This window comes from Papio anubis, unplaced genomic scaffold (assembly GCF_008728515.1).
Source record: "Papio anubis isolate 15944 unplaced genomic scaffold, Panubis1.0 scaffold138, whole genome shotgun sequence".
In the NCBI taxonomy this organism is placed as follows: domain Eukaryota; kingdom Metazoa; phylum Chordata; class Mammalia; order Primates; family Cercopithecidae; genus Papio; species Papio anubis.
The window spans coordinates 27,574-40,155 of record NW_022161336.1 but is presented as its reverse complement, the minus strand read 5'-3'; the positions used below and the strand labels follow the sequence as shown (position 1 = coordinate 40,155).

The 12,582-nt window shown below is 39.6% G+C and overlaps 1 protein-coding gene across 1 annotated transcript in view; it reads left to right on the top strand.

The window, feature by feature from the left end:
* LOC116272614 (exostosin-1-like) overlaps nucleotides 1-5,783 on the top strand; it is a 64,954-nt gene extending 59,171 nt beyond the window's left edge. Inside the window, exons 10-11 of the mRNA XM_031661363.1 lie at nucleotides 9-180; nucleotides 5,242-5,783. Coding sequence (XP_031517223.1) covers nucleotides 9-180; nucleotides 5,242-5,427 — 358 coding nt within the window. The 3' untranslated portion in view covers nucleotides 5,428-5,783. The remainder of the gene's footprint in view (nucleotides 1-8; nucleotides 181-5,241) is intronic.
* The last annotated feature ends 6,799 nt before the right edge of the window (nucleotides 5,784-12,582 follow it).

The following is a 12,582-nucleotide window of genomic DNA, read 5'->3' as shown; positions in this document are numbered from 1 at the left end:
TTTTACAGATATTATCACTACCTGTACTCTCATTACCTGCCAGCCAGCCTGAAGAACATGGTGGACCAATTGGCCAATTGTGAGGACATTCTCATGAACTTCCTGGTGTCTGCTGTGACAAAATTGCCTCCAATCAAAGTGACCCAGAAGAAGCAGTATAAGGAGACAATGATGGGACAGGTAAGTGAGTGTAGAAGAGCCCTCTTCCCTTGCTTCACTCACTGGTGGTTCAGCCCCAGGTAATGAGGACTCATGCACCTCTAGATGTTCCACCCAGGAGCATATAATGAGGAGAAACCAGAAATGAACCACATCTGAAAGCTAGGAAAGAGTATATGATTGGTGCAGGGATAATTAGGAGGACACAGGTTAAGAGTATCTTTATGCCAAGAATATAAAGCTGTCCTATAATCTTTAAGGTGACATGAGAAAGATATGTCTCTAGAGTTTGTCTTAGTCCATTTGGGCTACTATGACAAAAATACCATTGACTGGGTGGCTTAAATAACAGACATTTATTTTTCATAGTTCTAGAGGCTGGAAAGTCCCAGATCAAGGCACCAGCAGATTTCATGTCTGGCAAGAGACCGTTTCCTGATTCATAGACAGCTCTCTGCTCATTGTGTCTTCACATGGTAGAAACAAGGGCAAGAGAGTTCTCTGGAGTCCCTTTTATAAGAGCACTGCTCCCATTTGTGAGGACTCCACCCTCATGACCTAATCATCCCACAGAGGCGTCACCTGCAAATATCACATTGAAAATTAAGCTTCAACATATAAATTTTAGGGGGCACAAATATTCGGCCCTCTGCAGAATTAAAGCCCTACAAATAACTTATGAAAGTTGATTGTAGGTACCTTATTTAATGTCTAGCAAACAATACTCTCTTTAACACAGTTTTTTGGTGCTTGCAGTTGAGTTGAATTGTGTCTTGGTGACATAGCAGGAGTCACAATATTCAATTTTCAGTTCTAGAATCAGCGTTTATAAGCTGTAGACAAGTCAGTTTCCTTCTGAAACTCAGTTGACTCATCTTTAACATGGAAATGGTGAACTCTACCTCACACAGTTGAAATAATATGTGAAATAAAAGTGAAGTAAAATATTGTGTTGAGTTATAAAATTGTAGTATTAAAGATATTTTCAAGGAAATAGAATCCAACATTTTCTTTTTACAAATAAGAAAACTAAGAAAACTAGTATCTAGTGAATTTAAGCATATTGCCACAAGTTGTCACTGGGAATTGAATCCCAGGGTCTGTGGATTCCACTGCTGGTCCTTGTACACCCTGGTGTCTTGGTATCAGGTCCATCTGGATATGCTGAATTTCATCTATCTTTATTCATCTTGAGCAGAGCCCCTACTATATGTAAGAAATAAAAAACCTTGGCCAGGCACAGTGGCTCATACCTATAATCCCAGCACTTTGGGAGGCCGAGGCAGGCGGATCACCTGAGGCCAAGAGTTTGAGACCAGCCTTGCCAACATGTCGAAACCCCGTCTCTACTAAAAATACAAAAAATTAGCCGGGCATGGTCGTGCATGCTTGTAATCCCAGCTTACTCGGGTGGCTGAGGCACGAGAATCGCTTGAACCCGGGAGGCAGAGGTTGCAGTGAGTTGAGATCATGCCACTGCACTCCAGCCTGGGTGACAGAACAAGGCTCTGTCTCAAAAAAAAAAAAAAAGAAAAGAAAAAGAAAAAACAGATAAAAAACCTTAAGAAACAGCATTAAGATTCACCCATGTTAAATCATGGAGTATCCAACAGGATTGAGGTTAATCTGAATGAACATACTTTAACCTGGTTATATTAGTTCAATTTTGAGGGGATTTGCATATGCCTTGGAAAACATATACGAATGTTAAAGAGAGTATTGTTTGCAGGCATTGGAAAACATATACAAATATAGCTTTTGCAAAGGAAATCTTAGCTAGGCCTCAGTTAAGCTGACAGTTTTTCATTCACTAAATTTAGTAAGCAAAAATTTAAAGTTTATAAATAATTTAAAGCTTATAAAAAGTTATTTAGTACTTAGTATGTTATCAGGTACTGTTCTAGGTATTGGTTATGACGAAAGAACTGTCCTTAGCAAGAGTCTGGTGGAAAATTCTGTTTCCTTCTAATTATGGAAAGAACAGATAAGAGGATTTGTAAGAATGTTTAAGGCTGAGAGACTATTCGAATTCAGGCAAGATGTATCGTCTATTATGTGCCCAAACATTTTTATTTACATTTTTATTTATCTCTTAAGAATGAGGATACATTCTGAAGAATGCATCATTTGGCGATCTTGTCACCCTCCGAACATTATCAAGCGTACTTACACAGCCCTACATGGGACAGCCTACTCCACACCTGCGCCATATGGTATAGGGTTACTGCACACCTGCACCATATGGTGTAGGGCTACTCCACACCTGCGCTATATGGTGTAGGGCTACTGCACACCTGCGTCATATGGTATAGGGCTACTGCACACCTGCGCCATATGGTATAGGGCTACTCCACACCTGCGCCATATGGTGTAGGGCTACTCCACGTCTGCGCTATATGTTGTAGCCTATTGCTCCTAGGCTACAACATGTATAGCATGTCACTGTACTGAATACTGTAGGCAGCTGTAACACAGTGATCAATATTTTGTATGTAAATATTTCTAAATACAGAATAGGTACAATAAAAATAGGGTATTACAGTTATATGGGACCAGAGTCATCTATGTGGTCCAACATTGATTGAAATGTCATTTTGTGCTGCATGACTGTATATTATCTTATCTAAAGACATGACATTTTAAAAATATTTTTTACTCAGAGTTCTTCAGAACACTCAGTAAGTAGGCAACTCTAGTCATACAAGGCTTCTTATGGGGTGGATTTGTGCTGTTTTCATAGATTATTCTATTTCTACCAAACAGTATTTCTAGTAATTTCTTACATCTTTACAGAAAAATCTAAATTTAACCTTAGGTCTAACTAGGTGTATTCAGGTACTATATTTGCCCCCCTTCTTTCCATCATACACAGTAATTTATTTAATGTTTGTATGACTGGTAAAGTAAATGGATATCATCCTCTAAGATTAGGCTTTTATTACATAAGAAAAACATCTTTTCTAATAGATGTTGGTTGACTCAGAATAAATGTTAACATCTAGAAGCAAAATGATAACCTAAATGATTCAATGAAACTTAAAAAAATTTTTTTTTAAATAAGAATGAGCGTAAACTCTAGAAAGTGTTTCTAGTTGCATATATGAGTATTTTTGCCTGAGTACGGCACCCTTTGGGAATGAGTGGGCCAATCAAAAATGACCCACAGGCCGGGCACAGTGGCTCATGCCTATAATCCCAGCATTTTGGGAGGCCAAGGCAGGCGGATTGCTTGAGCTCAGGAGTTCAGGACCAGCCTGGGCAAAATGGCAAAACCACATCTCTACTAAAAATACAAAAATTAGCCGTGCGTGGTGGTGTGCACCTGTAATCCCAGCTACTTGGGAGACTGAGGCACAAGAATCACTTGAACCCGGGTGGTGGAGGTTGCAGTGAGCTGAGATCACGCCACTGCACTCCAGCCTGGGTGACAGAGTGAGATTCTGCCTTTTAAAAAAAAAAAAAAAGGCCCACAAACCCATATCCATTTAGGGTCAACACAAGTTACGTTTAGGACTGTCTACTCTGATATGAACTCAACCAGTCAGCTCCATTTGATATCTTTCTCTGATTTATCGAGTTCTCCTCATATAAAGGCTGAAGAATGAAGCTTGAGTTCTGCCCCTCTCTAGCCTTGAACAAATAACTCTAACTTTCTTGAACTTGCTTCCTCAGCTATAAAATGGGGATATTATTACCTGGGTAGATACTTCACCAGATTGTTGTGAAATTCAAATGAACTCCATGAAAATACTTTACAAATAGTGTTTTGTTTGTTATTCTGCTGTTCAGAGAAAACTTGACATTTGTGTTTATCTTCAGTGTTATTTTTGAGCATGTTGACACTGGGATTTTAAAGTGACTCTTACTGATTCTCACACTAAAATGTATCTTCCCATGAAAGTGTTTTTCTAACAATGTGAGCACAACAAACACATTGAACACACATGCATACATATACATCATTAAAGAGTTGCCTATTGACATAAATGGGCTTGTGGGTTTTTTCCCCATAATTGGGCAGCCCATCTTTTCCATATTCATAAAAACAAGGATTTAAAGACAATGTGCTTAGTCATTCTATTTAAATTTCAGCACTCCAGTCATTTTAGGCATTCTTTTTAAATCAATGCCAATCATTTGCATGATCTAAAAATATTTAACCAACTTTAGGGGCAACACAGAGCTAAAAAGATGGTAGCCATCTTTTCTGTTCGTCGAAAGTTAATCTTTTTTCTATTCTGGGTGAGCAGTGATTCTTTGGAGGGCTGATTGCCCTTTAAAAAGTAACCTTTGGGGGTTTTAGTTGAATAGGAAAGCCAACAATTCTTGGGTTAAGAGAAGAACAGAATTTTGAGATTTTAGTATAAAGTTAGTTTTACAGCAACATGCCCTATTTACCACTGAATCTCCCCTTCTCATCCTCATGGAGTCACGTCAATGGGAAGGCTACAGAAGAGAAAATGGAATTTTAGATGCTGCATAACACTAGCCTTGACTGACATGTAAAAGGTGCTATTTTGTTCTTCAGCTATATACGTGAACTTTTAACAAAGGATTTAGTAGGACCCTTATAAACGTAAAGAGATAGTAGAAGGGAGGAAGTGATGGATAGAGAGAAAGATAGACTTCTCAAGGTAGACTTCTCAAAGTTGGTTGGTATTTCTAAATCAACTACGTAAACAGGAAGGATTTGGAAAACTATCTTTGAAAGCATAAACACATCGTTAATCTTAGTACCTGATCCCAAGAGCAAAGAGAAGTTTTAAATTGAGTCATTGTAGTACTTGAGCTTCAGTTGCTAAGTCATGGACTGACCAGAGGATTAGTCAATAAATTTTGGAGAGTTAAAGTCAACATGAATCTTTGTTACTGTGTTTTTAACGCTGAGGAACGTAGCATACCTTGGGAAAAACCAGCATCAGCGATTGCATTTTCAGCAGGTGCATAGATGGTGAGACTTGGTGGCCGGGGCAGACCTCGAGCTCTGCTGCTCGCTCATTTGCCTGACTTCATTTTCTGCAGTGTTTCCATCTCACTTTGCATTTCTCTCATCATCATCCTTGTTTCTCTCCTTCTCCCTAGACTTCTCGGGCTTCCCGTTGGGCTGACCCTGACCACTTTGCCCAGCGACAGAGCTGCATGAATACGTTTGCCAGCTGGTTTGGCTACATGCCGCTGATCCACTCTCAGATGAGGCTCGACCCCGTCCTCTTTAAAGACCAGGTCTCTATTTTGAGGAAGAAATACCGAGACATTGAGCGACTTTGAGGAATCCGGCCAAGTGGGGGAGGGGAAGCGAGAAGGGACGGGGGTCAAGCTGCTTTCTCTTCCCAGTGCAGATCCACTCATCAGCAGAGCCAGATTGTGCCAACTATCCAAAAACTTAGATGAGCCGAATGACAAAAAAAAAAAAAAAAAAGGCCAATGAGAACTCGACTCCTGGCTCCTGGGACTGCACCGGACTGCTCCAAACTCACCTCACTGGCTTCTGTGTCCCAAGACTAGGTTGTGTACAGTTTAATTATGGAACATTAAATAATTATTTTTGAAATGATTGCTATGCAGGTTTAAACTTTTTTAATGATCAAAACTATTAAAAACCAGAGTTCTTTGTTTAATCAAAATTGTGTTGGTTGTGAATATTTCAAAGCTGCTATTCCTTTTCCCACAGACATCATTGTCATGGCCATGTAGGGTGTCCTGCAGTTTCAAAAGTTCAGACTTCATGGAAAACACAATAAGTCACTCTACCCATTATCAAGAAATAGCTGAGCATAAGTTGTAACGTCATTATTCAACTTTGCCAGTGCAAATTGTTTTCCACTTCGAATCTTCAAATCCACTTGAACTTTTATCTCTAAAATGTCGCTGCATGAAAGAAAGTATGACGACTTCCAGGTAGGCAGTTCTAACTGAAAACTCTATGTTTGAGATAGATACATATGATAATCATTTTTCATTGGGGGGTGGGGGGAAATTAGTATTAGTACCAAGAAAATACTAGTATAATTAAGAAATGTTCAGTTTGCACAAAGAATCATCTGGATAACCCACCAGCATGTTAGTGAGATGGAAATACAGACCCACAACAGTAACCCAATACTTGCAGGGGTGTGGGCACGGTTATAGATTCAACCATTGACCTAAGTCTGTGTAGCACTGGGAAAAGGCTTTGGTTTAGAAGCCAAGGAAGAATGAATATATTGGGGAGAACAGATTATTTGCAAGATGAACTCTTTAATGTTTGTGAAAATCTCAAGTTTCAGAGTTTCTCTATCGAGAAAGAAACAGGGGTAATAAGGTGGAAATGCACACCAATGAACAAGAGGATTGCTGCAGAGTAACTGAGGAGGTGTCTAGCCATTGGGACCCTGATGCCATTTTCAGTCAAACATTGTTTTGAGCAAGAATCTGGCAAACAAAATAACAACAAATGTGAATACAGTTTCTTGTACTTTTAATTTTTAAATCTGTGGAGAAGTTTAGTTATGCTTCTTGCTGAAAAGAACATTTCTGTCCCTGAAAATGCTATCTTGGGCTTATAATTATTGTTAAATTCTAAGTATAAACTGAAAAAAAAAACATATCCCTAACTCTATTATGAAAAATGGAGACTTCTGATATTAAATGCTTTCTTCTACTTGGAAGAGGCCAGAGAAAACAGGGAAGAGAAAGATATTATTGAGTTTTACCACTTGTTATGCAGAATAAACAATAAGCACTTGAGAGTCCCTCCCTCAAACTCTCATACATTTCATGTTTCTTTACCATTTATTTTCAGTTTTGTTTTAGAAGAAAAGTTCATCAGATAATGTTGTTCTGATAGCTTCAAGTGGCCATCTTAGGTCAGTGGAAACCATAAGTCCAGTGGACTTTACCTCATCCTTTCTTTGTAAACATCTGGGAGAGGAAGAGGAACTTGCAATGATAGCTTGGGGATGATGCTGTAAACAGGAATGAAAGTGTTTGCGGAACTCCAGAGAGGTGACTCAACAGGCTACCTAGCTGCAGAACAAGGAGTAGGGCCCACATATCCAGATGGTGTTTTCAGATGTGCATAGACAGTGAAGTTCAATTGAAGAGAGGCTTTTCTCTGCAGCCTCATGACTCAGAACAGCTCCCTAAATACCTCTCTCATCTAATTGGACCCATCCGTAGTCCATTCTCAAACATGTGACATTTTCCCTTAAGTAGATGTGATTATCTTTTATGCATTTGTTGAAAAATAATTATTAAGTCCATGGTACTTGCACTTGTGTCTTTCTATAAAACGTTTGGTCTTATAGGTTTTGTGTCATTTAAGCTGCACTTCTCAGTAAGTTAAAAGATTAGCAGTTAATCTTTATTCATTTGGCCTTTGCGAATGTGTATTTAAATTATTTTTTTCAGGATTGGCAAATTATTCTTGTGTCTTTCTCCTTTACAAAAAAATAAATGCAATATTTTGTTCAGTGACCCCAAAACTAACTTGAAACTTAGGTGGTCATGTTGGCTTGCAAAGCAATGTCCCTAATTGTACCAGTCAGTCACACAAGTGGATTCAAGGACCTGCTTTGCCAGACTGACCTGTCACCAAGCTCACAGAACACATGTCTTCCACAAACAACGTGTGTCATGTGAAGAATAATGGTAATTATAAATAAGAACAGGATATGACACACCTTTCGTCCACTTTAAGTCTCCACAGTTTCATTTTATGTCATTCTCTGAGCAAATCTCTTTGGGATGTGAGCTAGCGTGTTCTTCTCCCATTTGGAATATAAGACTGGGAATAGAACAATGCTTAACAAATCAGTGAAGCTCAACAGTAATATGTAATTTTAATTCAGTTAGGAAAGAGTTGTACTGCATTGCAGCAAGTTGACAAATCATAGCCATCTCTGTAGGGTGTCAGGAGTTATCTCCTGGTCAACTTTAATGATAACTAGGGGTCCCGAAGTGGGCTAACATGTGCTGCATTGGAGAGAAGCCAAGGTCCAAGCAAGAGTTCAGTGCCAACCACATAATGAATTGCTTACAGAAATTCTAGAGGACTCAGCCACTTATGGATTTCCACATAGCATCTTTTCCCAGCTCCACATTAAGACACAGGATCTTAAAAGTAATTTTTGTAAAGCTGGCTATGTATTTATGTATTTATATGAAAGGGTTATAAATATCAAAGCTTACCAACACATTAATACGGATCACCTTTGTTCAAGCTAGCAAAGTGGCTCAAACTTGAGACTGTAGAGAAAAATCCATGAAATGATCACAATAGTCATACCACAAAAGATAGCATAGCTAGTTGGGCCTACCTGGTCGTATCAACACATTTTCAGATAGATGCTTCAGAAAAAAGGGAAAGCTTGTTACTGGAATCTTATGTGCATTATACTTTAATTTCTTCTTGTTACCAATGGTGCTCAAAGAAGGATCAATCCGGTTGCATCCTTCAATTTCCCTTTTAGAATGACTTTTGATTTTCATTACAGTAGGCTATGTTAGCCTTTATTTTGGTGGTTCTCAAATACCTGGTGACTTGAAAGAATATTATGCTGGTGGCCTTTCATAAAGGTTACTGAACTTTAATCAGGGGTGAGATGAATGAATGTGAATAGGCCTATATACTATTTTTTTTTTAATTAAAAAAAAAAAAACAGGGCACTTGATTTAAGAACAAACCTGTTTAGAGGGCGGGATCAGGGAAAAGACAGCCTTACTAGGTTGGAATCTGAATGAGATTCTTGCTGGACAAGGCTGAATTGTGGATGCAAAAGCCAAGCAAACTTCCCAGACCTGGGAAGTGTCTTGTGTTCCCTTGGGTCTCTGAGAGCTCCAGTATTTAAAAGTAGTAGTTATTGCCATGAACTCTCAAATAAAAATGCTCCTGCCTTTTAATTGTGAATATAATCAACATGCAGCCAGTACATCAGGACCCCAGTTGCTGAATTCATTTACCTAGTTCCCATTTACAGCGACTATGGACAAGAACCTTTCAGATGGTTTTGTCATTCTTGGCCAGATTTAACCAAGAAATTTCTTTCACCACCAGCCTCATTTTCTCAGGCATGCTTACAGGGACAAAGTTGTTTTGAGTTAAGTTCTCAGCAAATAAGCATTAATATCACACTGTGTTAAACTTGTCTCACTTGGTATTAGAACTTCAGCATAAAGAGATTAGTTTATTCTTTGACACCAAGTCTGTTTTTTTTTTTTTTTTTTTTTGCTTTGAGACAGAGCCTTGCCCTGTCACCCAGGCTGGAGTGCAGTAGTGCAATCTTAGCTTACTGCAACCTCCACCTCCTGGGTTCAAGCAATTCTCCTGCCTCAGCCTGCCTAGTAGTTGGGATTACCGGCGTGCACCACCATACTGGGCAAATTTTTGTATATTTAGTAGAGACAGGGTTTCACTATGTTGGCCAGGCTGGTCTCGAACTCCAGGCCTCAGGTGACCCACCTGCCTCTGCCTCCCAAAGTGCTGAGATTACAAGTGTAAGCCACCATGCTTGGCCCCACGTCTTTTTTTTTTTTTTAAAGCTTGGGGGATTAAGTACCCTAAGATAGTGGTCTCTCCCATCAGTTCAATAATACTGTACAGAACCTCTGGATAAAAAAGCTGTTATTTACACCATAATTGTAATGATGGACGTGACTCCTCAAAACCACCTCTGCCCTTTTTGCCCTTTCCAAAAATCAAAGGCTTTTGTCTCCATGAGTTTTACCTAGTAGGGATTGTAGTTGTCACTGGTCTAGAGTTCCAATACATTTTATATCAGGAACCTCAATGAGCTACCCAGAATTGGAACTTACATGGCCCAGTAACTAGGAGAAGAAGGCAACTCTTGAGAAAGCTGAGCCCTCAGGATAGCACAGTCTCACCCTTGTTTAAAATCAAGTCAGGCTAGCCTTTCAGTCACTCTGGTTTTGTAATGATTTGCCTTTTAGGCCTCAGGCCATTTGATTTCTGCAATAGTTTTCTGTTCTTCTCCTACAGGAATACATCCCTGTCCTTTCGGTTGTAACTATTACTAAAACTAGGGCCATGCAAATGACCTGGTTACCATGTAATGAACCTTGTGTACTTATTTTGAGAGAACAATATGTATAGGATATGTTGAGGGGCAGAAAGAAAGACATCAAAAACTGGAACTATTTTAGGTGGCAAATTGTAACGCAAAAAACAAAAGTATACCTTATTTTGTATACGATGTACATTTGGGACAGAGTTTTCTAATATGTTGCCAATGTTTTTGTAGTGTCACCACAGGTCTTTTCTGAAGTGTTTTCCCCATTTGTTATAGAGTATTAATGACTTAGCATAATTAAGCCCTCAAGTATGTGTGAGAGAGCGCGTGTGAGAAAATACAAAGCCATAGATCTTGATTTACTTCACTGACCTGTGTAACTTTATGTCTGGGTTTCGCCATCCAAGATAGATTGTTTTATAGAGAGTGTCACCAAAGACTTTTTCCTTCCAATTTATAGAAGAAAAAAGAAATTATTAATAAATGACATGACTTTTCATCTGTGTGGTTTTCATTCCATCTTTTCTGTTGACTGCAGAAAGACGCCAGTTCTCAGGAGGATTCTGTGTGCCAGGAAAGGCCAAGCTTCCTTGGGGGTTCTGGGGTAGACAGGCAGATAAGGTTGGACAGAGAGTGTGCTGGGTGTAGGGCCAGCACTCCCAGCCTGGCTGCAGCCCAGCGCCCAGCCTTATGGGGAACATGGGGCTGCCAGCCACAGCCATCTTCCAGACCAGATGCAGCTGGTGCTGTTGGAAGCAGGCCAGGGTGAACAGTGGTGATATGCCCAGTTCACAACATTCCTTCGCATGAATGCTGGGACAAAGTGGCAGGGCCGAGCCCCAGAGCATCTGAATCCTGACAGCTGTGGCCATTACCCCTTTGGTTTCAACTACTGCATCGAGCTCATGAATTGCTGGCTTGCGAGGCGTATATCACACTGGCATTTCTCAAAAGAATTTTTAAGTGCTTCAGGTGTGTTGCAGCTCCATGATTCAAGGCCACTGTAGTAAGGTTTTATGTTCTTGCAATACTCCTTCCTTCTCTCCTGTTTTCCTCCCTCGCTCCTTCCATCCCAGTGGTAGCTCTCCCCCAGCTCTGTTACTCTTCTTCTCTCTTTTCTTTCTTTGGGCATTTTTACAGTAAAAACATTAAGTCACCAATTTCACATATTTACAGGAGAGCAAATGGCAAATTGCATTTGGGAGCATCGATTTGCTTTATGACATCAATCACATTTTGTGTTCTGTATTTCACTTTGTCCTTTTGTAAAATGGTGACTTTAAAATAGTTACTTACAAAGACTTTCTGAACAACAACTGCCTACTGAGCACTGAACAAGGCAGATGAAAAGGTGAGCTTGGACAAGGCCACTCCAAGGCAAGTCATCAGAGCAGGCTCGGAAAGGAATGTGGTAAACACAGGTCCTAAGCTGGCACACTGTTATGATAGTGCCACTTGTAAAATCTGGCCCCAGGGTGTGCCTAACAGTAGAATCATTTCCAAGTTGGAGGACAAATGAGGAGGCTGGTTGGAGAAGTAACTTTTAAATTTGGTTCCAACCTACCTCACAGATGTTTCAATGAATGCTATAGCGTGCAAAGATACCTTGAGCGATCCTCAATTACAGATGATGTTGCTTTATGGTCTGAGCATTTCCACTGAGTCCACTCGTGAGATGAGAAAACTAGAAGTTATGTGTAGATGCCTGCGTCCTTCTACGTTAGCCTCCCCTGACTTTGTGCAGCCTCTGTGGTTTGCAGGAACTCAAAATACTGGGGGAGAAATTAGACTACGCTGGGTACTCCTCTAGGCTCAAATATGCTTTAGAGGATACAGTAGAGGTACTCACCTACTAGAGTGGATTCAAGGTTTTTATTAGCTTTTGACCTCAGACACATGAAACTGTCCAAGTTTACAGGTTAAAATTACAGTCTTTGGAGCCCAAACACCTGGGGTCGAATCTTGACTCTTTGTCTTCGTAGTTTTGTGACCTCATTGAAATTACCTGATCTCTCTGTGCCTCAGTTTCTTCAGGTAAGTAGTAGTCTATACTTTATAAAGCTCTCCTGAGGATTAAATGAGTTAATAAATGTAAAGTTCTTAAAGTAGCACCTGGTACAAGCAGTATGTAGTTTTTACCTATTAGTAATAGTTAATATTTTGCCAAAATAGTTTATTTTAACCTGTTGAAGAGGAAATATTCTTAGTTTAATGTTTAGGACCTTAATACTGACCCAAATTAAACTGTGGTCCCTCTAGTTCACAGGCACTTCTGGTTTTCAATTATAATCACATTTTAATGCCTCTTAACATGAAATCATCATAACATTCAGCAATCATCAGCAATCCATCAGCAGAAATTGTGCTAAGTCACTTTTTTTTTTTTTTTTTTTTTTGGTCTGCCTTTGAGGGATGG